General features: G+C 44.0%; 1 protein-coding gene across 1 annotated transcript in view; it reads left to right on the top strand.

Moving 5' to 3' along the window:
* ETV6 (ETS variant transcription factor 6) overlaps positions 1–26,341 on the top strand; it is a 112,163-nt gene that overhangs the window by 38,871 nt on the left and 46,951 nt on the right. Inside the window, exon 2 of the mRNA XM_088147124.1 lies at positions 425–554. Within this exon, the coding sequence (XP_088003250.1) occupies positions 425–554 (130 nt within the window). The remainder of the gene's footprint in view (positions 1–424; positions 555–26,341) is intronic.

The following is a 26,341-nucleotide window of genomic DNA, read 5'->3' as shown; positions in this document are numbered from 1 at the left end:
TTGTCTCTTTTACATGCATCTTTCTATCAGAACTTAACAGCAGACTTGTAAATTGTAAATTGCCGTATCTGCTCACCAGTGGTGAGCAGAACTTATTTGTAGGTGATTGGAAGGCTGTTCGAAAACTGATGCTCTCCTTCCTATCTCATATCTCATCTCAGAAGTGACTTCTGGTATATTTGGCTTCTGCGAGGAACCCTTTAGGGACCAAGAAGCATTTGAACTTAGGAGACAGGGAGAGAGAGAAAGGGAAGGTTTTGAAGGCTGATTCTACCACGCTCTGCCCAAAGACTTGTGATTTCTCTCTGGGAAGGAGCTATTTCTCTTTGTTGGGGATGCAGATTTCTACTTTTTCAGATGGGATCTGTTTTATTTCTCTTGGTTGCTGCCCAAAATTCATGTTGTCTTCTCTTCCCTTTCACAGCAAGAAAGGATTTCGTATACTCCGCCTGTGAGTCCGGTAGACGATTTTCCTTCCTCGTCACCACTCCATGTCCCAGTATCTCGAGCCATCAGGATGGAGGAAGAGACCCTCAGACTCCCAGCCCATTTGCGTGAGTGTTTCAGACGTGGCCTTTTGAGAAGATGTGGAGGAGGGACAGGGCTGGTCTTGGTCCTCCGTCTCAAAATGGAGATCCTTGCCCAGGCCACTGAAGTCTCCGATGGTGGATCCTAAAAGGTTCCAGTTCCATAACGAGCTGTTCTGTGTGGTCCAAAAGTGATCCGATACCATATGGAGACATGTTTAGAACAGGCCTGTTTTGAGGGTGGTAAGGTCTGCGTGGGCATTGCAGTGTTTCATGGTGGCCTTAATGTGCTTACTAAAGGATCACAAAATGTTTTCAGAACCAATCTCAGCATGCTGTTTTTCTCTACCACTATCACTGTTCTTCGTCTTCACATGTTAGTAGCAACTTTCAGAGATTCTGTGCAGGTACAGCCCTGACATTCTTCCCTGGTCATGATGATGTTGATGACGATTAGATTCTCTCTGTTTTCCTTAAGGATGCCCCTCTGAATGGTCTGTCTGTATTCCTAACACTGGATTATTGGGTTCTCCTTAAAATATTGAGAAGTTGTACTTTTGTTCTTGGGTGGTCTTTCAATTCTGGCGCCTATAAATTTAGTTCAGGAGTATGGGCTACATAGCACACCGCTTGGTCTTTTGCGTCCTGCAAATAGCCAAGGTTGTTTATATTTCTGATAATACATAATAGGAAAATATTACGTGTTGTAGCATATTTTTTCCCCGAGGAACAAACATGCTTGCTTTGCACATTTTAGAATCAATGTGAAGGAAGCGATTTTCGAGTAAGGAAAGTGGTGTGTGGAATGAGAGGTTTCGACAGGGCTAACCGTTGATTCTTCGTGTGAAAATAGGGAAAGAAAATTAGGGTAGGGAACAGTGTGTACAAGTTAGCCTTCAACAGATTTTATCAGCTGCTTTTGATTTCTAGACTTCCTCTTGTTTCTCTTTTATGTCACCTCCGTATTTTTCTTTAAGCAGAGCTCAGTTTCTCTAATGAAATTCAGAAGGTTTTTCTCTCTGCCCCAGGCCTTTCCCCTGATCAGCCCAAAGGCCAAGATTCAATTTCTTGATGACGTTGCATAAGATTCAGGCCTCCCTGTGTTAAGAGCTTTCTGGGTGTACGTTTCTTGGAAGCCCACAAAAAGTATATGGGCACACTTCGGTGGTTTTGCTAGAAAAACTCTCCCTTAGAAGAGCAGCCAAATTGCAAATGAGTGGGTTTGCGTGGCTGGTGTTTAAGGGGGAAATGCAGGGGAAGATAGACGAGAATCCCGGTTTGTCCTCTGATCCCAGATCGGGAAGTAGTTAATGCTGTTGGTCATCATCCTCTTCCTGTGATGTGACGATGTACGAAAGATCTGCCTTCCTGAGACTCGTATTAATATCTTTGTGAGCTGTGGTTTAACAGGGTGAATGATGTTGCCTAATCACATCTCGAAAAAAACATCTTAGGAGATCGAGGTGTCTTTTTGACCCGGGGAGGGTAAAACAAGTCCAGGGTGTCTGTGACTACACGGTTGGAGCCCTGCCTTTTTTAAAAGTTTGTTGCGTTCCAGAAAATGGCCACCATCTTGACTTTTTTTAACACGCACAGACACAACCATGGATGTCCTGTAGGGATGTTCTCAGTGACAAAAGGGAGCTGGGGGATTTTGGTTCAGAGTGCAATAAGAAAATGTGTCCGGGGAGAGCAGAAGAGAATCCACCATCACGGACCATATTTCTTAGGAGGCAAAAAGTAGATCAGAGCCCTGTGTTTTCGGTTGCTGTTGACTTTCTAATTGCAAAGTGGACCTTAGTTTGACCCTGAGGATGGTCCTGTTTCTTTTTAGAACAGCGTTTCTCAACCTTGGCAACTTGAAGATGGGTGGACTTCAAGTCCCAGAATTCCCCAGCTAGCAAAGCTGGCTGGGGAATTCTGGGACTTGAAGTCCACCCATCTTCAAGTTGCCAAGGTTGATAAACACTGTTTTAGAAAAATTCCTGCCTATTAATGTGTATTTAGAAAGCCATCCTGCAGACCAGAAGATGCCCATTCCACTACAAGTGTATGTTGGATTTCCTAACTGATCACTTTAATTAAATCTCTTTGTGACCCTTGGTACCAGCTTCTAATAACGACATAACTTTTGGAAGCAGGAACTATGTTGGATGACTTCTGGTGCTTTGCAGCTATTCAGCAGCCTGAAAGAACAAGGAATTCAAGGTAGCAAAACCAGCGGGTGCTTGTTTATTTTATTTATTTATATGATTTATATGTCTTCCCACCTCAGACAGGTGACTCTGGGTGGCGTACGAGGATTAAAAACACGATCTCTGGATCTCCAGAGGTTGGTCTGTATAGGTTGGCAACAGGCTATGGTATAATGTTTGGTTATCATTGCTTTATTGTATTTATATTTATTTGCAAGGCTGAAGTTGTTTGACTTTAACTGCAGCTTTGCATAACACTGCAGTATGTGTCTGCTCCCAAACGTGGTAGTGCCAAAATGCCAAAACTCCCTTGCCCTCTCTCCCCCTGGTGCCCCTGAAGATGCCTGTGGCTGTATAGAATCATCTATTTCTGTAGGCACCAGATGTGCCCACAACTTCAGTGTATGTTTAGGTGTGATTTGTGCTGGAGAAACCAGGCGAAATAAACTTAGAACAGTCCCCAAGTTGCACCTATGTAGATACTGGGACTGGAAATATTGTCGACTAATGCTCCCATGATCCTTGGCAGTCAGGAAGCAAAGACCAGGAACAAAATTACGTGTTGCGGTGGAGGCTGGCTAGTAACCAGAGAGGAAGGGTGGTCTCCATGTTCCTGACTGTCCCAGATTATAGCTCCAGTCCCACCCAGCACTGTTCCTCTGACTTCCTTCCAAGGTCACGGGTGGTGAAGCCTAACAGATTTTAACATCTTGAGGCTTTCCTGGTGTTGGAATAAGAAGGTGCAGACTAGATAACATCAAAACACGTTATGAAAACAAAAGCTGGTCTCCCTCACGGGCAGGGGATGAAACATCCCAGTTCCTCTCCTTGACCCTACAGCTTGATCTTCAAGCTGTAGAGTCAAGGAGGGGAACTGGGATGCCAAGGTGAGATGGTCAAGTGCAGAGGGGCCTTTACGGGCAAATGTGATGGTAACAGCTAGCTCTTCTTTCCTTCTGCTGCTCCAGTAACCCTTGCCAGATACTTGGGAACAGAAGGAGGTCGAGTCAGCTGGAAAGGAACTAGGAACATGGCCTTGCTGATCCCACCAGTCTGATCCACAGCATAGCCTCAAGGAGCTACTTGCAATAACCACGATTCTGGCTTCTGGGTTTATGTGTAAGAAGGAAGGATTGCTGACCTACAGGCTGTTAGCTTTAACCTGCAAAGCCAGGGAACATCTGTCAATAGTGCTACGTCTGCCAGGTGAAAAGAACAGGGAAGCTGTATAAGGTGCATATTTTGCGCCCATGATCTGTTTTGAACGAGTTAGCCACATTCACATGTTATTCAGTTACACCATCCCATAAACAACAGAGAGAATAGAATTTATCCCAAATGTCTGCAATACAGCACTTGCACAGGAGCAGCCAAACGCACGTGGGTGCTTCACAAAATTGGCCTGCTCCACAAACTGCATGTCTGGGTTGTATCTCACCATCTCTGACTTTCTGAGAAAGCTGCATTTCCTTATTCATCTTTTTATGCATAAAATGGAACAATGCCAGAGGAATTCAGGCAAAGTGGGGAGAGCTTGTGGCTTCGGACGGTTTTTTCCCTGCCCGGCCTAGTTCTGACGTTGATCCCTTGTCTGGGCATATGCGGTGCAACACGGGGAGATTATAGGATCTGCACAGCCCTGAAGGTGTTTGTTTAAGTAATGTCAGAGGCCATTAAGAGGTTTCCTGTTTCCCAAAAATTCAAGAACACAAGAAAGAGACCAGGAAAGGAAAGCATGCAAATGTTTTCATTCTGGGCCAAAACCCATTTGACGTGTTTTTAAAGAATCAGAACAATCCAGTGGCGGAAGAGGGAAGTGAAGATGCCAGGGTGAGACGTTAAACCAAGATTTAGGGTGCCGTTGCGGGCATGCAGAGCAGCTCTGAGTCCATTGCAGAAGTGCAGAACCTTTTCCTGGCCAAGGGTCACTCCTGAGGTTTGAAGAACCCCTTGGGAGCACCAAATCCAGGCCAGGCATGACTGCAAAATTCTCCTTTTCCAGAAACAAGTTCCATATTTAGTAACCTTTAGCTCTGCCAAGTGACAGGAGACTTCTTTTTTCACAGGCTACAGGACCTCATCCTTAGTGTGCAAGTGGTCCTGGGTTCCAAACGTTATTGTATAGGTTTGGCCAGTTTCCTACCTGATCTTCAATTCAGCTCGGATGAAGAGTGGTGTAAGAGAAAGGGAAGACCCTAAGAACATCGCTTCCCCTTCAAAAAAATTAAAAAACAACAACAGAAATTTGAATCAGCCATTAAAAAAAAAACGTTGGGAAGAGGGCAACAAGATCCATATGTCTTTATTTCCACCCTACCAGGCTGCAACTTTCTATAGGAAAGTAGCTATAGATCACAGTCATCCTTAGCTCAGGATAATTCTGCAAATAGGTACTCTTTTGTTCCTAGAAATATCCATTCTAAAGATGTGGCTGGTTTACTTTTTTCCAAATCTTTTCAAATTCCAGGAATCTGTTTTTCAGTGAATGTAGAAGGGTCTTGGGAATCCTCTGCTGAAAGTTGCTTTAAAGCAGTGTTGTCCAAACTTGGCCACTTTAAGATGAGTGGACTTCAACTCCCAGAATTCCCCAGCCAGCCATGCTGGCTGGGGAATTCTGGGAGTTGAAGTCCACTCATCTTAAAGTGGCCAAGTTTGGACAACACTGCTTTAAAGGCTCGGTTTGATCTTAAAATGGCATTCCAGCCCAGTCTTTTGCAGAAAGAGAGAGTTGGATGTCGGGGTTCCTCTGTCGCCCATAACACGTGCTCTCTTCCATCTCTTTGTGAAAGTCAGTGCCACAGTCTTGTTCAAGCAAAATGTTCCTTTTCGGGTTTCTGGGTCTCTGGGAAAAATATCCAGGGAAGGCAGAGCCTTGTTCCCAGCTACACGCTTCCTGATAAGGAAGTAGGTCTGGTGAAGACGACTATAAATAGCTACTTTTAAAAAACGAGAGATGTATTTACTTCATTTGCCTAAAGAAAGGATGACTTCAGCTCAGTTATGCAGGTTTGCTGTCTACCCCAATCTCATGGTGAGGGCCTTTGATGTGTTCATTCTCTGCAAAAATTTACCCTACACACTTTTACTGAAAGAAACTTTAGAAAACCTGAAACAGCCTTTCCGCTTTGCATTGTAACCTTAATGCAGAAGTTGGGAAGCAAATCAGCAAGTAGGGCGAATATAATTTCCCATTTGGACACACTCCCCTAATGAGGAAAGCCTTCTGGATCTGCAGTTTAGGAATTTCAGGGACTTTTCCTGCGCAGTCGAGATCTTAGGAAAACATTGTAGTTTCTTGCTTTGCAGAGCAGTGTTCTCTGTTTTGTGAGTATCTCAACTACTCTGAGGACAGAGAAGATGCTGCCTTAACCCCCCACCCATAAATTCAGGGTACAGAATGATACAAAATATATTTAGTCAAAGTAATAAAGAACCCTGTGATTCAGACGCGAAGAATTTCTGAGAAAGACAAGCTTCAAAAGGAGGTATATCCATTTATCTTTATTGCCCATAAGCAATTAATGCACCTTCGTGCAGGTCAGCAGCACTTCCTGGACTGTCCATGTGACCAGCCAGCATCAGTGGAATGTACGGGCGTTCCAGGAAGGACTGCTGAAATACGGGTCTGTATGAAGAGGGTCACATCTGTGGTGACCCAGACACAATACACCCCTTGGCCACCTTGTGCGTGTCCAGCCACAAGAAGGACAGGTGACGTTACATCATCGTGTCATCATCAGACACGTAACACCAATCATGCCATTTGCACAAAGAAGTCATGGCGCATGTGATGTCGTCGTGGCTTCTACTGAATCCTTGAGATACTGTATATGTAATAAGATGTCGTACACCAGCAAAATCCTTCAAGACGTTCCACCGGTCTGTCGAAGAGGCAGCAAAACACATTTTGCGCAGAAAGCCCCAAGAACTCTTCAGAATCCTTGGGCAGGATTCAGCACAGCACTGACTGAAAGTGCATGAACGTCTGAGCGGAAGAAATGGAGAACCTTGACTGTGGGAAATCTAGGTGACATGGAAGCTCCTTGCTCAGGAGAAGCCCATGAGAGGAAAATGCACCCCTGTGGGTCTGTTGCTTTCTAGTTACCCAATTTTTGCCATTCCAGATAACTAGCAAAGGGGGGGGGGAGAGGTTTCCAGTTCTAAAGTGAGCCAGTTCATACGTGACCTGAAGTGAGCTGATAACTGCCAAGATAATATATTGTGAAGGAAATCAGAAATAAGTCTGTATCTGTTAACATAAAGCAGGAGTTTTATTAGTCTGGGCTCCTTTTGGTTTCATTTCCTGTTGCTGAAGCTACTAACTTTTCATGAGGTGGTTCCTCTAGTTTGTGCAAGGCTGGAATCTAATGCATGTCAGTTGCTAAAAAAGAAGAGTTATTCTAGTCTCTTGGATTCACACTTGGATAGCTAGGCGAGACTGACCGGAGGCACAGGCTGTAACTGAGCTAGGCGTACTTATTATGATATAAGTTTTCATGGGCATTAATGTACTTCTCTGGGTGTCAGGGGTATTCTTCTGAAATAGAAGGGGTTTTGTTTGTGTTTGCACATGTACACACACACACACACACACACACACACATGAACACGGACACCTGCCTATCTAGATGGTTGTGCAGAAAGGGAAAAAATACATGATGATGTCAGAGGGAAATGAAGCAGCAGTTATCTTCTTAACCGTGTCCACTAATGAAATAATTGTTAGGTATGACACAGATATTATTCACTTGGTGAACTAATTAATGCATGTAGGGAGAACACAGTGCTTTACCTGTTTAATCCCTGGGAAATTGAATTCACTAAGGGCTTCGGCATCATTCTGGTTGCCCTGCAGCGAAATAGGACTTCCTCATTCTTTTGTTCAAAGATTCTCACCTTAAGTTCCCCCTGAGTGTCTTGAAGAGAGAAGCATTCCTTCAGTGTTTTGGGGATATTGCCATTTCTGGGGTCAAACCTGGGTTCACAGTCCTTCACCGAAGCGGGGACCAATTTGCCCTGCATTGGAAGCACGGGGCATGGCTAACAGATTAACAGCAATGTCTGGAAGATTAGAAGTTGAAGGCATGCCTATTATAGGACTGTGAGGGTACAAATGGAGATAGTCTCCTTTGTCACTGTGGTCTGCCTTTATTTCTGAATGAGTTTCAGATTGGCCATGTCTAAGAAGTACAGGTGAACCACCCAGAGCCTGTCGAAGGAAGAGATCCTTATTGGGTTCTAGATGTTTCATTAGCAGGCTGATGGTGCTACCTAGCCTGGTAATGAAGCATCTACAGGAGGAGAAGCAACCTCCGACAGCACCAAGAACCCAACAATTTAACCCTGAACTGCATCTGTTCTCCACTGTAGAAAAGGTCCTTGCTAACCATGGGTTGTAAATCACCAGTGATAAATTTTGAACAGTTTTTGCTGGGCCTCTAATCTAGTCTAGTTGTTTTCTTTTGAGGGTCTCTTTTGTGGATTATTCCTGTGCCTGAACTGTTAGTGGGCTTATTTTTTCATTTTATTAGATGACTGTTCTACTCAGAAAAAGGTCTGATTGGGGGGGTGTACATGTGTGTGTGAATAGATATGGTTATATTGTATTCAGTTTCTAATATAAGTTGTTAAGTCTCTGTTGCGTCAGTTGACAGCAGCATTGGTGTTGTGTGGTGTTCTAGGTAGAAGTATGTCATTTTACCGGGGAGATGGGTGGCTGTTTAAATTTGATTAATAAATAAATAACATTGAAGTGTAAGAATAGTCATTCTCTGGTATAAGAATTAAGTCTACACAGTGCAATTTTTGGATGCTGTTGTGGATCTACATAGTAGACCCTGCCCCACCTTCTTGTAGAGACACAGTTGTATGTTCAGACCTACCAGAGACACACAACTGGAGATGTTCAAATTTTGTGGACCTCCTGCAGAGGGCTGATTTTTTTTCTCCTGCAAGTTGCAACCAATGCTGATGAGTAGACCAGCTGCCTTTCCAAAAAACTTGTCCACGTTACTCCTAAAATGTCTGTTTCTGGAAACTACCATGGAATAGCATGTGATTTTATATCATCCAAAGAGTAGCAGTGTCTTCAAAAGCCATGCTGGGGGGGAAAACCATTACTCTGAGGTTACCAACGCTATTTCAGCCCTTGCCGGAGAGACACAAGGTCAAATTATTGTTCTTCTCCTCCCATAACCAACTTCACAAGATCTTCTGGTTGAACTCTTCCCAAGAAGGTGTTCCACTACTGTAACAGACCAGTCTTGGCCTTTGAGACATGTTCAGTTCTGGCCTCAGGCCCAAAGCACATTTCCAGTTGCTTCTGTTGTTTGCTAAAATGCCATCTAAGGGCTCAGCACCGTATCTTTTTGGACACAAGTATTTTTTTGGCTTGGTTTTGTACTTCTACTCTCTGATTTGATTAGTGCCATGGATTAGTTCCCATCAGGGCCATGGAAAACATGGTATTAGTAGTAGAAGTCATGTTAGTCTGTAGTAGCAAAAAATCAGAAGGAGTCTGGTAGGATCTTCCCGGACTAACCAATGTTATTAAAAAGCAGAAGCTTTCGTGAGTTCAAAACATCTCATGCCTTTTAATAAAATTGGTTAGTCTGAAATGATTCTACCAGACTCCTGATTTTTTAAACTATGGTTGGTATTTATAACTTCAAAGGTCACATTGGTTTTATTTATTTATTTAATTTGTACACCACCTGACTCCCAGCAACGTTTTTGCACAGGGATAGGCTTTACAATCAGAGTCTGCAAGATGCTTCTTCCGTTTCTGCTTAAGAACTTCAGATGGCACTTTTTTCAAACTATGGTTTGTCTTCTGGCCTCCTGTTGACCAGCATCAGAACAGCCTCCCAGCCGTATTTGGGACTTGAGCAGAGTAGCTCTTCTGAGGGTGTTGCCTGATTCTTGCAAGAACTTCCAGCACTGTAACTTTCTGAGCCTGGAGCTTGCAGACTGGACTGGATGGTTGATGGAACGGAAGCCTGGGCACAATCCGCTGGGCCAGGGACTGAGCTGAGCTACGGAGACCTGAGGCTGCAGCACACAGTTGATCTCACTCGTAAGGTCCAGGGAAGAGGGATTGGTGGGTGGCAGTGGGGTGCTCCTGAGAAGAAGCTTAGCTTCATTTAATGCCCATCATTCATGTAGCCATCGGAGACTAGAGTGTTAAAGCAAGAAAATACAAATTGAGAAACTTATGAAAGGAATGTACAACTCTGTAGTGTTTTGGTCTGGTAATTGTAAATACCTTTCTGGATTCATAAAGATACCCTGTTCTCCTTCTCCTTCTCCTTCTCCTTCTCCTTCTCCTTCTTCTCCTTCTCCTTCTCCTTCTCCTTCTCCTTCTCCTTCTCCTTCTCCTTCTCCTTCTCCTTCTCCTTCTCCTTCTCCTTCTCCTCCCCCTCCCCCTCCCCCTCCCCCTCCCCCTCCCTCTCCCTCTCCCTCTCCCTCCCCTCCCCTCCCCTCCCCTCCCCTTCCCTTCCCTTCCCTTCCCTTCCCTTCCCTTCCCTTCCCTTCCCTTCTCTCTTCTCTTCCCTTCCCTTCTCTTCTCTTCTCTTCTCTTCTCTTCTCTTCTCTTCTCTTCTCTTCTCTTCTCTTCTCTTCTCTTCTCTTCTCTTCTCTTCTCTTCTCTTCTCTTCTCTTCTCTTCTCTTCTCTTCTCTTCTCTTCTCCTGGGAACTAACTACCCCTTTCACCATCTATTTCTTTCTTAGGGTTTTTTGGCTTTCACTTCCTTCCTTGTGACTCAGCAGATACATCTTTTCAACCCCCCTCCCCACCATGCCATTACTTTTTGTTCCCTCTTTTTTTCCCCTCCCGTTGAGAACAACAGACTTAATATCCGTCGTCTTTTCAAAAGCCTCTCCCCGACCCTCCTGGCACTTTGGATTTCATTTCTCAGTTGCTATGATAAGGGGAATGAATAATGCTTCCCCTGAACGAGGAAGACATCTTCAGGGCGTTGATTCTATACAAGCCTAGGTTATGCCCCGGGAAGCCGAATTCAGGGACCTGAAGACCTTTTAAGAAGAAGAGCAAAGTTCTAGCCCTTACGGTTACAAAGACGCCTTTCAGAGGAAACAATTGATCAATCGGTAGATTGATTCCACGCAATTATTAATTGTACGTTGTGCTGAGAATCAGCTGTGGTGTTTGTATGTTTGGAAAAGGAATCCCCCCCCCCAAATTACTAGGTGAATGATCCTAGACTTGTAGGGTTGTAGTCCAACGCCCTGTCTAGTGCAGGGATCCTACCCAGACTTTCTTTGAACCCACTTTGTTCAGCTGCTTCAAAGCTCTCGTGGCCAGGAAATTCCTCCTTATTTCAAGTTTGGCTGTCCCTCTGTAGAGCTTCCACTTGACTTTCCGTAATTGGTAGGAGGAGAAGGAGAATGGTACGTAGAGTGTGTGTGTCTGTGCATATGTGTGTGTGTGTGTGTATAAAATAGGTTCTTTGCAAAAGAAGAACACTGCTGTGTAAGGCTAGGAGTGGTGGTTGAATTTGATGGATAAAGGAAACTTTGTCTGGTTTCAGACAAAGCAAAGAGACATGAAGGAGATTGTGAAATTAGAGCAGTGTTTCTCAACCTTGGCAGCTTGAAGATGTGTGGACTTCAACTCCCAGAATTCCCCAGCCAGCAAGGCTGGCTGGGGAATTCTGGGAATTGAAGTCCACACATCTTCAAGCTGCCAAGGTTGAGAAACACTGAATTAGAGGAATTCGTGAATCACAGCATGAAAATTGTGAAATGGAAGAGGGTGCCCAACACCAAAATCAGTTGGAAAACTGGCGAATATTCCACGTTGTCACAGCACTTTAATCGTGGAGTGAAGGAGTAGTGAGAGTCCAATTGTTAGAGGCTTCTGTATTTATTTTTAACAAAGAGTCTGCTATATTTATACAAATATCATGTTCTGTCAGATTGACTTCCTTTAGGGCTCAAACGGTCCAAGAGCTAACTTTATATAATGAGGGGGTTTTGTAATCAGGACTTGCCAACTCGTTTAGGAAATAAAGAACATCTGTACAGCATCACAGATAATTTCCTTATTTTTGTACGCTTTCCACGCGTGCACACACACACACACAAAAGACTTGTGATCAGAGACGAGAGGAGAGATGACCAATCGGTTGCAAGTCCAGGAGCGAACCTGACCATCTCCTTGCCAAGGTCCTTGAGAAAATATTGCTTTTCACCCAAACTCTCCCTCTCTTCACGGGATGTCTGTAGGAATAAATTGTGTAGGTTTGTAGGTCCGCTTGCACTGACCTCTCTTTCTGGGAAGGAAAAAAAAAGTTCCTCTGTGTGAAAGTTTATTTAAAATAAAATCTGCAGTAGGCAGGATTTGGGAGACATGGGGGAAAAAACGTGAAAGCCGGTTCCAGCGAGATGTCATGGAAAAAGCTGCCCTTAATCGTAAACACATCTGCCCAGATGTAAGTGGTGGGACAATCCATTTTCAAGGACTGGCTTATTCCGGATTTCCAAGCAGATGATTTTCCCCAGCCTCCCAGCTGCTGGCATTCCCCAAATCCCTGCAAAGAAGCAGAAGCCGAGGGTTTGGCTTCAAACCTGTCCAGGTTGGGGAGGAAGATTTGTGGGTGTCCCTGGGGCAGCAGAGGGGGGCTGTTTGTCCTGCCTGCAACCCCTCCGTGCCCCAAATTCTGGCTGCAGAGGCGAAGGGCGAGGTTGCCAAAAAGAGAGAGAGGAAAAAAAACCCCTGTCTTCAAACAGCCTCCGCTCCGAGCCACACACTGGAGGGAAATTTCCTTTTTGGGGAAGCTGCTGCGAAAGAATTTCCTGTGTGGGCAGACGCAGCTTCCTGAGCTGAAGGCTTCTTGGATGGGAAAAGGGTTCATAATGGAATGACAAATTAAAGACATACCAGTTCTCTTCCAAACAGCTCTCGGATGAGCTCAGCCCAGTTCGGCGGGTGATGAAAATAAACTCCCTTCTGAGCAGATTCACACTGGGGACAGAAAATGTCCTTCCCACAGGCCCTTCTCAACCAGGTCTCCGTTACTCCCTTTTTAGCCATTGCTGGCTTGTTGTTCTCCTTAAATAGGCTGGTGCAAAGGGCAGAGTTGCTCTGTCTTTTCTGGAGCTCCTTCTCTTTGCAACGAAGGAAGGCCTGTCTCTCTCAACTTTGCGTTCTCTCTTCTGCAAGACGGACCAGTTTCCCTTAGGAAAAGCTCTTCACTGGGTGGGATAGTCCTAACAAAGAAGTAGAGGATCTAGTACAGTGTTTTTCGAACTTGGCCACTTTAAGATGGGTGGACTTCAACTCCCAAAGTTGGACTTCAACTCCCAGCTGGCTGGGAAACTCTGGGAGTTTGAAAAACACCGGGCCAAATTTGAAAGACACTGATGTACAACGTCTCAGGTGAATACTCAAAAGTGTGATCTATAAAAGGGCGGTTTATTAAGAATCTATAAATCTTCTGATATCTAGAAATTGGGTACTTGTTTCAGCTCCTGCTAAGCCAGCTGTAACTATCTATATGCTTGTGTAGCTTCAGTGGCTGAAGTCAAGTTTGCTGCAGGCATTTGTCTGCAGAAGCTAGTTTTGCAATGGGATCTGTGGACATTTCTTGCCTTGCTAAGAGCAGATGAACATTTAGAGGAGCAACGGGTATTTTGCTTCAGGGAAATTTCCTTTCTGAGGAAATTAGTCATGCAAAAATGTGAAAGAAGACTTGAATGTGGGTAGAGGGAGTGTCCGGGTTGCACATTTCCTGGAAAAAGCAGCTGTTGACATATTATTGACTAATGCAGAGTTTGGTTCTTTGAAGGCAGACCCTTTCTGTCATCTAGATCCAAAAGTGGGAGGTGGACATGTTGACTGCGTAGAACAGGCTGCATGCTTCCCGTGTGGAAAGTCCAAGATTCAATTCTCATCACCCGTTAAAAATACCTTAGGTCTTGCACAATCTCTTTCTGTTACCTGTGTCCAAGCTTACTCTGCAAATAGTAGATACCGTTGTTCAGTTGACCCTCCAGATGGCTTTTGAAATGACGGTGGTTGGACCATCCCGTAACAGGGCTGTAGGACCTTGAAAATACATCCTTGGGTTCTAACTACCACGCAGGGGAAAATGTTTGTAAAGGGAATTTCCAGCTCCCTTCACCCTCCTCCTTTTTTGTGGGGAGTCGTTGGGAGCCGAGAAGAAGGTTGCTCTGAGTGTGGTGGAGCTACTTCTGTGAACAGATGGCTGTGCCCAACGGTGGTATTCCTCTCAGGAAGCCCCACACCCCCATTTTAAAAATATAGTTCTCTACGCACCAGAGGTTCTATCAACTTTGATCTATTTGCTTTTGATCCTGGTCTTTAAGTTGTGATTTTAGGATCAAGGGTGTTTGGGGTTGGAAGCAGGAGAGAGAAGTGATATCCTGAAGAAATGCAAGTGAAGCTTGTCAAGGAGCATAAGGCAGAAAGGGGTCAGGTAACCCATCTGCTGGACGTGCAGGTTTTGAATTTCAAGACCAGCCCTTTGAACAGAATTGTTTTATTGACCTCATTTATAACCTGCCCCAGTCTGCCTGCAAAGAATTGCATCTGGAAACTAACAAGTGCTGTTCTTTGGGGTTCTCCACAGCGCAGACCTAGTTAGGGGCTTAGCCACTGTCAGAATTCCTACCTGCCATGTGGGAAAGGGTGAGTCAGGCCTTGAAAAATATTGAAAATGTGGACTTGGAAACAGAGGGTTGTCTTTTTTTCTTGTGTTTCTGAAGCTTTGGTCTTGCCATCTTCTGCCACAGGGAGGACTAGAAACTCCCCTCCCCCCCTTTTTTTTAAGAAGGGAGAAAATTGGCATCTCTCAACATTTTACAATCAAATATCATGCTAAAACGTACATCAACATGGCCAACTGGAAAGTACATTTGAAAACAAGAAGTCCCATCATACAAGATTAGATTTTGAATCTCTTCCTTCACCACCAAAACACACTAAAAGTGTTAGAAACCCTAAATCCTAATCATTTAGGAGTGCAAGCTTTACCCCAAAGGCTATGACATTTTCAGAGTGTTTGCTCTGAGAATTTGCCTTTGCAATATTATGTACTTTTACTGAGAAATAAGTCCGATCAAGCTCAATATGCTTTACTTTCAAATAAATAAGCAGAAACATTGAATACAGGCTGTTTTGGTTAGTTTGCAAAGTCAGTTTTACAGATAATGTTCCTGACCATGGAAAACTTAAGAGGCATGTCTCACCTTACCATGACATTTCCTTGTAAACACTTGTCATGGCAAATCATCCTTATTTAGTCACAGAAACACAAGCTCAGTTTCAAACAACATGCTGTACTGGAGTTTGTGCGAACTACAGTTTAGAGCACAAGACATCCTATGATTTCCTGTGTGAGCAACATTCAGCCTTTGGCAGGTCCAGGATCACCCCACCAGCCCTCCAAGCTGGTGAGCGCAGGATGAAGAGTTCCATTAATAAGCTCAACCTTTTTGCTCATCGTGCACCTAAGAATTTCCTCGTTCTGGCTTGTTCCAAATTACAGGTTGGCAGCAATGTTTGGAGAAGTCCCCTTCTAAGGTTTGCGGTGGTGATATGTGCTTTTGGGAGACATACTTTGGTTGGATTCCAAGGCTGGCTTCGTATATTATGCAGAGCTTTGGTTTGTTTTAACCATAGCTTGTTGATTAAGCCACATAGGTTAGAATCCCAGGCTATGCATGCAGCATGATTTATCAACCCATCGTGGTTCTGTTCAGTCCAAGAAACTCAACCCAAATCTCAGTAATTAAGGCAATTATTATTAAATTGGACTGTGAATCCAATTGAAGAAACAGGGAACAAAGAGGCGTGTAAATGAGAGAGTATTCACGGGTTAATTGTTTAGTCAGAAGTTTTAGTGTTCCAGATCTGAGAATTAGACCTCTCAGAACAAATCTTTGGAATCGGAGCCCTGCTAATGTGTCTTTGAAATGTAAATCTGTCCTCCTGTGTGTTTGTCAGAGCTACCACAGAGGCTTCCAGATGGCAACTGCTGTTCTATCTGGACCCTTGCTGTTCAGGATCTAAATAAATTTTCTGTCTGGAAAGAATTTGCATTTTATAATTAGCACTTACTCAAATGTTTATCCTAGTGAATCCAAATTATTAGGGAGATTAAGAAAATCATTTTCTTATAGAGCTTTAAAACTTCACATGAAATTATCCTGCAGTGGGAAAAAGGCAAATGTTGTCTTTTTGCAGAGATGTGGATGGAGAAGCAGATCCAGAGAACAAGGGTAAATAATTCCCCATTTATAGACCTTGAAGGGTCTTCTAGAGACAGATGTTTTCAAACTCCTAACTATGGTTCGGAGGTTAAAAGAGGACTGCAAGCTTGTGTACTTGATTCCCTTTTTACCTGCATCAACCAAATTAATGACTTATAACCACAGCTGCGCACCCTTTGGAGAAGCGAATGGGAGTTTCTCTACTTATTCTCTTCCTTCGGGTCCCTAGAATTTGGGATGGCTAAATGCAATTTTACTGTACTAAATTTGGAACAGATAAAAAGAAGAACGTCCTTGTTCTTTGGCCAGGTTTAGGCAAACAGAGGTCACTTAATGAGGCTGCACTATGAATAAACTCTTTCATATACACAGCTATGAAATCAAGACGTCCCCTGTGGTGGGGATGGCTACCAGTTTGAGAACAGGCCAGCACATAGCTGACAATTTGTAATTTGTTTGGTAGTCAAAGTTGCCTTCTTTGGGCTATATGGTTAATTATAATGACATGTATAGGCAGGTGCTTGGGTCTTGTCTCTCTCCCTCCTCCTCCTCCTCCTCCTCCTCCTTGCATTTTTCCCACAGGTGCAAGGTCCTCTTTTCGGATCGACGAATGCCATTTCAGGAGATCGAATGCAGCAACTGGGTCCAACTAGATGATTTTCATGTCCATGTTAACTGTGTCCTGCCACCTTTACTTTGGTCTTCTGTGTGGGCATTTGCTGTCGGTGTTAAAGTGGTAGGTGGTGCAGGCAACGGCGTGGGGTGGTGTTCGTAGAATGTGGCCATACCACTGTAGGCATTTCTCCCGCATTTTTTGTTATTGGCGCAAAGCCCTTCTACTGCAGGACTGTATCGCTGCTGATGTGGTCAAGAAACAAGTTTGAAGAGTTTGTCTTCACTAGAACTTTGCCGCTGACCTGGATGGTGGAGGTGCTCAGGCTGGTCTCTAGATACTCAGTCTTCTTGATATTGAGGTGCAAACCGAATTGGCTAAGACAGTTGTTCCATGTCTGGACACTGCAGTTCTTCCCTGGTGGTAGCTGCGAGCAGGACATCGCCAGTATAGAGCAAGGCCCAGGGGCCACTGTGATGCAGGTCTCGCGTGATGGTATCCATGACGAGAATGAACAGCAATGGTGATAGTGCCAAGCCTTGGTGCATGCCAGCTTTCACAGGAAAGCTGTCAGAAAGGCTGGTGGGGCATCTTACTCAACTGCTGGTATTAACATAGAGCATCTGGACCCATTTTATGAGTAGCTCAGGCACACCATGGTCACTTAGTGTGTACCATGTCAGCTGATGTGGAACATGGTCAAAAGCATGCAGGGGTCTGTTCCTTGTTGGCGCTGCGGGAAACTGCTCTCCTGCAAGGGCAGTGCTGAGCTGAACACGAGCCAACCGATGCCAGGCTCGGGCAATAAGCCAGTCCGTAGATTTCCATCGCGACAATGGATCAACAGCCATATGCAATGTTGGGTCTTGTCTCAGTATATCAAACAACAGGAAGATAATTTGTATAGAATTGATATATACGGAATTCCACCATAATATTGGCCAAAGAATTCTTAAAAAAAAAAAAGATGATACTTACGGTTACAGAATCCTCCAAGGATAGCCTCTGATTCTTTGTACAGCAAAAATCCCTTTTAATTAAAAGTGGAAAGTTGGCGTGCTGCAAACAGGTTACCAAGCCGTTCCTCATCTTTATTTCCAAGATTAGTGCTGGGTCCCATAGCTTTCTGAGGCAATACAAACCATGGGTGGATGTAACTTAGTATTTTATTGGGGACCATGCCTTACAAAAGTAAGCAGGGCTTATCTGGACCATCCTAGAGGAGTGGAACTAAGCATGTCAGGTGGCATTTGATGTGCTCCTGGTGGCCACCTTGAAGTCATATTGCAATGTGCATAAAAAACATGCAGAGCTTCAATTGCACCACCATCCTGACTTTTTGGACCATGCCTTGCGGACACCCCTGTATTGCATCATAGTTACAAGTAGAGAAAAAAGTCTCAGGTGGTTTATTTCTGAAGACTGACTGCAATCTTCTGAAAAGAGATAAAACATTTCACCAGGTGGTGCTCAAAGATGTCAGGCAGATAGTTGTGCCAGAGTGGACATGTCTAAGAAAGGAATCTACAGATGTAAGACAAATGGTTGGACCCTATTTACAAGTAACAAACAACCACAGAGTCCAGAGAATATCATGGAATAATTCTTAAATCAAAAGAGAAAAGGTTGATCTTGAAACAAGGATATTAAACAGGGCCTTATGATCAGTTCCTCTTCCAGAGATTGGAAACAGCCAACATCATGATCATTTTGAAAAAAAATGAACCAGGAAACTTCCAACCTTGACCGATGCTGTGTAGAAAGCCAGTTTACCTAGAAAATTATATATCTGGACAAATCTTACTGAAAAAGAGCCAACACGACTTCTTCAACAGTAAATTTCTCACTAACCCTTTAGAGAGTCAACAATATATGGATAGAGATAGCCCAGAAAATATTGGGTTTTTTTGTTTGTTTGTTTTTTAAAAAGCTTGACAAAGATTTCTCAGAGAATGTAGCAATCAGGAACTGGCTAAAGGAATTGAAAGTAATTCAATAGAAGAGTGTCAACAATGGGATTTGTCAAAACTCAGCTGAAAAATGGGTATTTTTTGACTTGTTCATTAGTTTAGAAGTCAGTGGTGAAACAACCAAGTTCAAGAAGGGTACCAAGGAGACTAAAAGAAAATAGTGAAGAGCCTCAGAAAGACTTCTCCAAAGCAGAAAAAGGGCCTTCAAAAGTCAGTCCCAATGCATTTGTTCATAACGGCCCACCAGCATTCCCCCTTTGCAGCTCTCTGAACTACCCATGATTGCACTCTCAAAACTTGGTAGTGAAGTTGCCAAATGCCAGTGTCTTCCAAAAAAAGGAAATAAGATTCTCCAGATCTTTGCCTTGGTTGAACACACCTGAAACAGCAAAGCTCACCCCAAAGGAGAAAAATTGGTCCACCTGCTGGGACATCATTTGATGAGCACATGATGTCTTTGCGGCCCCGGCGCTAAAAATAATTCCCAAGGCAGCGTGGTACCCAGGTGGAGAAAGATGGTTGAGCTGAAAGGCAGGCAAATTCTTTCACACCCTGTAGAAACCCACTTCATGGGGTTGTTGTGGGGAAACGCAGGAGGAGGGGAGAATGCCGTATTTTCAGCCTTCAGATACAAGACAGAGAGGAGTTGTGCAAAAGGGGAATTTTTCCACAGAGGTGATTGCACAATTCTGAGTAGATGAACAGACAGAGGGATGGAATATTTCGAGGCTGTTTGTTGAATCGCTGCGTATTTCTGCAGGTGTTGAGAAAGTCAAGCAGACATTTCTCTTCCTCTTCAGAGAATGAAAGGGGCTTTAAACAGGGAAAGGGTGCATTTCCTTTTTTGGAATTGTGGAGCTTTCATAACCCACACAATAATTATTCTGATGGATACAAGCCATGGCATGCTGGAAGAGCAGAACTGCTATCTCTCACTCCAGACATGGACCCTGCAATCTCCAGGCCACATTAGAGAAAGCAGGTGGTCTCTAGTGTGATCTACTTGCCTAGGCCAGCAAAGAGGTGGGCTGGATGACCCAACACACATGGCTGCGTATGTTCCCATGACCATCCTTCTTGTTGTATTGGGAGCTTAGAAGGTATGTGTCCAGAGCAACCATTTGGAAAACAGTCACACCCGTGATCTGACCCAACTGTTGTGTCCCCTTATTGCGTGTTTCAGTTCGTTGACTACCTTGATATGCAAGGTCAAGATGGGTTACACTGCAAAACCTTGACAGATGTTGACATTTAACATTGTAGGGATGGTGAGCAGTAGCCAAAGCAAGTAACCACAGACCACTTTCTGTGGCTGCTCTCCTCTCTCCTTGCTCCAAGAACAAAGTCAGTTCCATGGCGAGAGTGATTTTGAAGGGGCCTGGAGAAGCTCTTTTGAAAGAGCTGTTTAAAGACCCTTGAATACATAGATGCCAGTCCTTGTAAGAGGAGAGCCACATTAGTCTACGGTAGTCCAAAATCAGAAGCTTTCCATTGCAAGGTGTGTGCCTTGTAATTACATTTGCTAGTCGGGAAAGGTGATTTATAGATGTCGAGGTGCTTCCAAATCTGTGGCACCTTTGTGCTACTCACTCAGCCATTGAGTCACACAGGCGCTTGGCCTCTCACCGCCTGGCCTTCCTGTGAATGTTTGAATTGTATCCATAGGAGTGAATGACAACTATTCACTTGCACCGGCAAAAGTTTAAAAAGCCGCATCGATTGATAGCATGATAGAAGTTGGAATTATTCCTCGGTCCTGTGTAAAGGACTTCAAGATTTTTGAAAATCAAGCCTTTTTGCATAGCTTTGTCCAGGGCAGTTCAACCCCTTGTCTCAGTCCAACATCTTAACCACTACACCACACTGGCTCTTGGCTATAATACATTTTGGTGCAAAAAAAGAGGATTTGGTGCATTGGGTATCCAACGCCCTGCTACTCTTCCTTTTCCCCATGATTGACCTAAGACTTCATACATGTCTTCTACTCTTTCTGCATCAAGCAGGAAGCAATGCAGATCCTAAAAGGACAGGAGAACACAACTCTTATCTCTGATATTAGCAGTGCTGTGTTTCTGAATAACAGCTGTTGGGGCACATGCCCAGGAAAGAGCTGGTGTTAGTTTCCCATTTACCTAACACCCAGGGAACCAGCTAGCATAAGTCAGCTGCAGCCTGTGGACTTGCACCCTTCCAACCAAGGGTGGTCTCTGAGCTTGTCCTTGAACTGGTCCAGAGGAATCAGCTTGGGTGCATGAAGGTGCACCAATTTGCCCATCTTTAAACTGAGACAAAACCACCCAGGTATGAGGCCATGGTCATTAAAGTGCTCTGAAATCCATTTATGGGAGGGAGTGGTACTACTGAGCCCCGAACACCAGCAGTAATAGAGTCCAAGGCAGAGAGAAGCAAAGAGGGTGTTGAGTCAGGTGGCATCAGTGGTTTACAAATTTAGTGCAGGAAGAATGTCATCAGGAAGCCACTAAAAAGGATACTACTTGCATGCCACTTTGCATCCCCAAACTGTTCAAGGATAAAGAGAAATTGGTTGGGGACCTCACTCTTTTCTGGATACTGGCTACATTTGGAATAACGAGACCATGTGGCCATTCACAAAATGGAGGCATAACAGGTTGCAAAGCACTGATGAATTTACCTGAATACTGCCTGACACCCCCTCTTTGCCTGCCCCCTGAACGCTTTGTACTATGGCTGCCTAGCCTGGCAAATGCCACGGTAAGTATCTGCAGCTACATTGGGGTCCCCAGAGGTGGGCATAGAGGCAGTGTCAGATGTTCCAGCCATAGCTTCCTTTGCAAGTTAGGCACCCATTCCTGGCGTGTGCATGCACTCTCTTGCACACATGGGACGCCACAGACCAGAATCCAAACCAGGTGTTCCCAAAATAGCTAACCTGGTGCACAGACAGATTCTACAAAGCCCTAAAATGTATTAAAATTATTTGAGCAACTCTCTCTTCTTCTCATATACTTTCGGCTCCAAATACTTGCTCAGACTTAATTCTCTTGGGCTGGAATGGTTTTCCTGCCTATGTATTATCATTTGCTGTATTCTTTTCAACACGCTTCCTGCACAAAAGTAATTTGAAGCTTTTTCAGTTGTTTGGATGACCCAAAGTTTTATTATTGCTGAAAGCGTACAAAGTCCAAAATCTTAGAAGTGGATGTTCTAACACAGCGTTTCCTGGATGAGAATAATAACTCAGGACATCTTCTGCTTGACTTTCTAGCATACACTGGTTTGGAACAAAATTATTCAGTGGTGCTGGTAGGCTCCTCCCCCCAAAAATCTCCACTTAAGTACACTCAGATTTTATTGAATCTTCAGAAAATATCTGTGAAAATGATGACCTAGAACCCTTCCTCTGTCTTCTCCTTCTTGAGGACATGATGATAATGTTGGTTTTATTGAGCACTGACTAGAACGGTAAGGGTTACTTGTAGAATCTGGTCGTATCTGAATCAGGAGAGGTTGAACTGGGAAGAATTGCATGGGGACCAGGAAACTGAGCTGAATCTTGATATGACAGATATCTTGTAAAGATCTCTTGTTCCCAGTTCTGGGAAACAAGTAATGTAGCTGACAGGAATGGCATTGTGTTTCCTCACAAGGTACAAGCCCATAATCTGAAGCTCTCTAAGAATCTTCTTCCTCCTCTTCCTCCAAGTTGCAGTAGTGAAAGAGAGTGCAATCGGTATGTTAATGACTACCATTCCTGGGCGGGGATAACTCAGGTGGTGTAATAAATGCACTGGTAAACTACTTACTTATTGTAACGCCCTCCACAAGGCTGCCCTTATGCCAAGTCTGGAAGCTAAAGCTGTTGGAAGTTGGAGGAACACAACTGTTGAAAGAATTGTACTCACTGCCAGTGTGTTACTGAGTCAGAGTCAAGGTGTTGCTCTAGAAAGCCCAAAACAGCTTGGGATCAGTTGGGCTATAGATCTGCTCCCCCAATGTGGTCATAATCCATTTCCTGTAGATTTTCGGTTGACATACCAGGGGTAGGATATTTTCAGTCATGGTCTTCTGTTCTCCAGAACACTTGCCTTAAAGGCAAGGCTAACATTTGTGTGCCTGAAGAAAATGCTTTGGACATCATATGGTGGTCATTATGGAAGTGTTTTATTGCATTTATATTAATATTGCTGTATTAAATGTATGCTCAATTTGGACCCCTCCTGGAAATGTATTTCCTATAGGCATTGTCTAAATATTTTAAATAAAATAAAATAGGTGGGCTTGTGGCTCTTCTGCAATTCTCCAGGAGGATAGAAAGCTCTCATGATAGGACATCTGGCACAGAATTTGGCTTCCCAAGAATCTCATCTTTCTTAAAAGAACACATGTCAGGGACCCAAAAGTTTGCTAAGAAGTATACAGACAACGCCAGCTGAAAACTTAGAAAAAGGAAGAATGATACAAGTAAGGTTTTTAATGGTTAAGAATCAGGTTTCCATGTTTTTCACACTCCCTTGTTGCCCCCCAAGAGTGAAAAAGCTTACTTTTCCGTTTCAGTGCTAATGCAACAGCCTAGGATGACCTACCACAATTGGACTTTCTAGAAGTACTTGCTAAGTTACTTGGCTAGCTATGTTTGTTTATTATTTTATTCTGTGTTTTTATTATTGTTGTGGATGGCTTGATTGCTTTTGTTCGGTGGTTTCTAACCACTGTGAACCTCCCAGAGTGGAATGACTAGGGCAGCAAGACATCTTGTTAAAATAAGTAAAAGAAATAAATATTTCTCCTTCTATCATTGCTAGTTGCAAACTGTAACGTAGCTGGTATTTAGTTCAAGAAAGATGCCGTGAACTCATCCGATCCTGTAGGCATTCTTGAAACATTGAAATGGTAGGTGTCCCTAGACTAGTGTCTTCTTTAGAAATGTGCCCACCTACCAGAAAAAGATGAGATTAAACTGGGGTGGTTGGTGACACACCCATTGTAGGCCTCAACTGCCTGATCTTCCCACTGGCCAAAAAGGTTGCCCACCCCTGATTTAGGGGGCCTGGACCTTGTAGAGGGCTGGTCTGCGAATCTCTCTGCTGAGCAATCTGGGTTCGTGTGCAAGTATCAAATAGACATTGGTAAACTTCCCTTCCTTCAGTTCATTGTGAATTCTTCATTAGGTCAACTCCAGAAGAATTTGTGGACACTACTTACTCTCCGTATATTCTACGATCCCGATAGAACATCTAATGCAGTGTTGTCCAAACTTGGCCACTTTAAGATGAGTGGACTTCAACTCCCAGAATTCCCCAGCCAGCCATGCTGGCTGGGGAATTCTGGGAGTTGAAGTCCACTCATCTTAAAGTGGCCAAGTTTGGACAACACTGATCTAATGGATGAGAATTCTTGCATCATAGAAGAAGGTTCCAAGTTCACGTAGTTGACCGTTTTCTTCGTCTGAGATTTTTTTTAAAAACTTCTCATTGTAGTCTACAGTTCTGAAATTTCCTGATGGACTCTCCTCATAAGTACTAACCTGTTCAACGTTGCATAGCTGTGCAAGATCAGCCAAGGTCACTAACGATCAAACATCAGCAAACGTCCAACCAAATTCAATCAGTTAAAAAAGACCTGGGTAATTTTTCCTGAGGAAAAAGCAAGCACCTTGGACTACGTCTTGCGAATTCTGATACCTTGAATCTGACTTAGTGGCTAATCTTGAAGCAGAACTATTACAAGTGTGTAATACATCATCTGTAGCCACTATATTCTATACTAATTGTAGCTTCTGGACAAAAGTCCTGAGAGACTTTCTGTTTTCTGTTTTTGAGTTTTTTTAGAAATAGAAATAGGCCATGTGTGGATCTCCAGATGGGGCTGAATTCCAGTTTCCATCAGGCATAACCCATACAGCTAATAGTGAAGAACGATAAAAGTTGTAGTCCAAAGACATCTAGAGGGCCACATGTTGTCCACTTCTGCTTAGCTAAGAAAAGCCATGCAAGAATGCAAGGATGAATATGTTGCATCCATCTGACTATGACTCATAACTCATTCTCAGTGACTCAGGATGGTCCAAGGTGCTTGCTTGCTTCCTCAGGAAAAATTACCCAGGTCTTTTTTAACTGATTGAATTTGGTTGGACGTTTGCTGATGTTTGATCGTTAGGAACGTAAGAAGCTTCCTTCTAGTAGCTTTCTACAGTTAGCGGAAGTACAGGGAGGGTCAAAGTCTGGTAGCAGATGCAGAGTTAATCCCTTCTGCTCCCTGCTCTCTACTTCAGACTGGGTCTCCCTTGGAAGTTGCGTTGTGGAAATCTGGATTCCTGGACCTCAGATGAAGCTTGCTCTGAGTTTATGAAGTTTATGCAACTTTATGCGAAGTCCAGTGCAGACAATTCTACCCAAGTCAAGAGCCTTTGAGTGGGGTGCTGGGGATTGGCCCCCAAGGGTAGTGGGTGGAGTCAGACCCCCTCCTCCAATTCTGCTTCCTTTAATTAAATATAATTAATAGGATTAGAGTTGTGTATTCCAGCATTCCCCCCTCCAGTCACACTTTGGCTGCAATTTTGGGGGTCTCTAGGGAACAGAGGCACGTGCTGTTCATGTTCCCAGGGCCTCTGAGGCGGTCTAAACCTCAGAATATTCTCTTCGTAGTTATGGGAATTGTAATCCAATCCATTTTAAAGGTACCAGGTTGAGGAAGATTGGTTCTCCCCCTGCCATTGAAGCCTTGATCTGCTCAGACCAGTAGCCTCCTCCTGTTTCTGATGGGGAATGCTCTTTTGGGGTCACTTTCCAAGTTGTTCCAGCGCATTGATTTTATTCCCAACTCTGAAAGGTTACCGCAAATACCAGCGAAAGAGGCAAGAAGTAACTTGCAAAATTCTCTTATTCTCCAGAACGTAAGAGAAGTGAAGTGTGAGTAACTTCAATGTGTTTTCCTCTTTCTGCTTCCCCTTTCTCTTCCCTGAAGAACTGTGGTTGTCCATAAAGGATATAATACAGAAAACATTTCCAGGGAGACCAACCGTCCAAATTGGTGTTTTGCTAGTCAATAATCATTCAGCAATTAAGTGTAGGGCTGAATCAGTTGTTTGGAACTGCAAAGGGAATTCGTTGGGTAGGAGGCCTGATTCTTCTGGACCTGCAAGCTTTCTATGTTAGGGAGGCGTGTATTTTTCCTGGGGAAAAGCAGGCCACAAAGTTAGCAATCAGAATAGGCTTGAAGGAATACAGTCTAGAGCGGTGTTTCTCAACCTTGGGAACTTGAAGAGGTGTGGACTTCAACTCCCAGAATTCCCCAGCCAGCCCTGCTGGCTGGGGAATTCTGGGAGCTGAAATCCCCACCTCTTCAAGTTTCCAAGGTTGAGAAACACTGCTCTAGAATTAGGTTGCTCACACAGTGAGAACCAGACATTTACATCCCAAAGTAACCACCTTCGGTTATTAAAGATTGATTCCTCTGTCCTCACCCCCACCTCCGTACACACCTACACACCCACACCCACGCTGATTGAACAGCAGAATTATTTTATTTTTTTTGCACTCTCAATGCCTTTGCCCCTGTCAAGTAGCACTTTAGCAGAAACGATCAGCCGAGGAAGTTGAAAACTTCCACGGGAGGCAGTGCAAAAAAGTCAAGGTGTCGCCTAGAAGGGGCTTTGATTGTGCAGTCGCCATCTTGACTTCTTTGACCCCTCTCCCTCAGACAGCCTTGCAGAAGTGTCTGTTCGGTGCTGAAATGGGAATTATGTCATTGTGCTTGCCTGAGAATCAGAGAGGAAGATGGAGAGAGCTGACGAGAAGGAA

The sequence above is a fragment of the Python bivittatus genome, unplaced genomic scaffold (genome assembly GCF_059951505.1).
Source record: "Python bivittatus isolate LINGU-HERP-01145 unplaced genomic scaffold, Pbiv_v1 ctg000010_np1212, whole genome shotgun sequence".
Taxonomy (NCBI): domain Eukaryota; kingdom Metazoa; phylum Chordata; class Lepidosauria; order Squamata; family Pythonidae; genus Python; species Python bivittatus.
The sequence above is the reverse complement of the archived record's forward strand: the minus strand, read 5'-3'. Positions and strand labels throughout refer to the sequence as shown.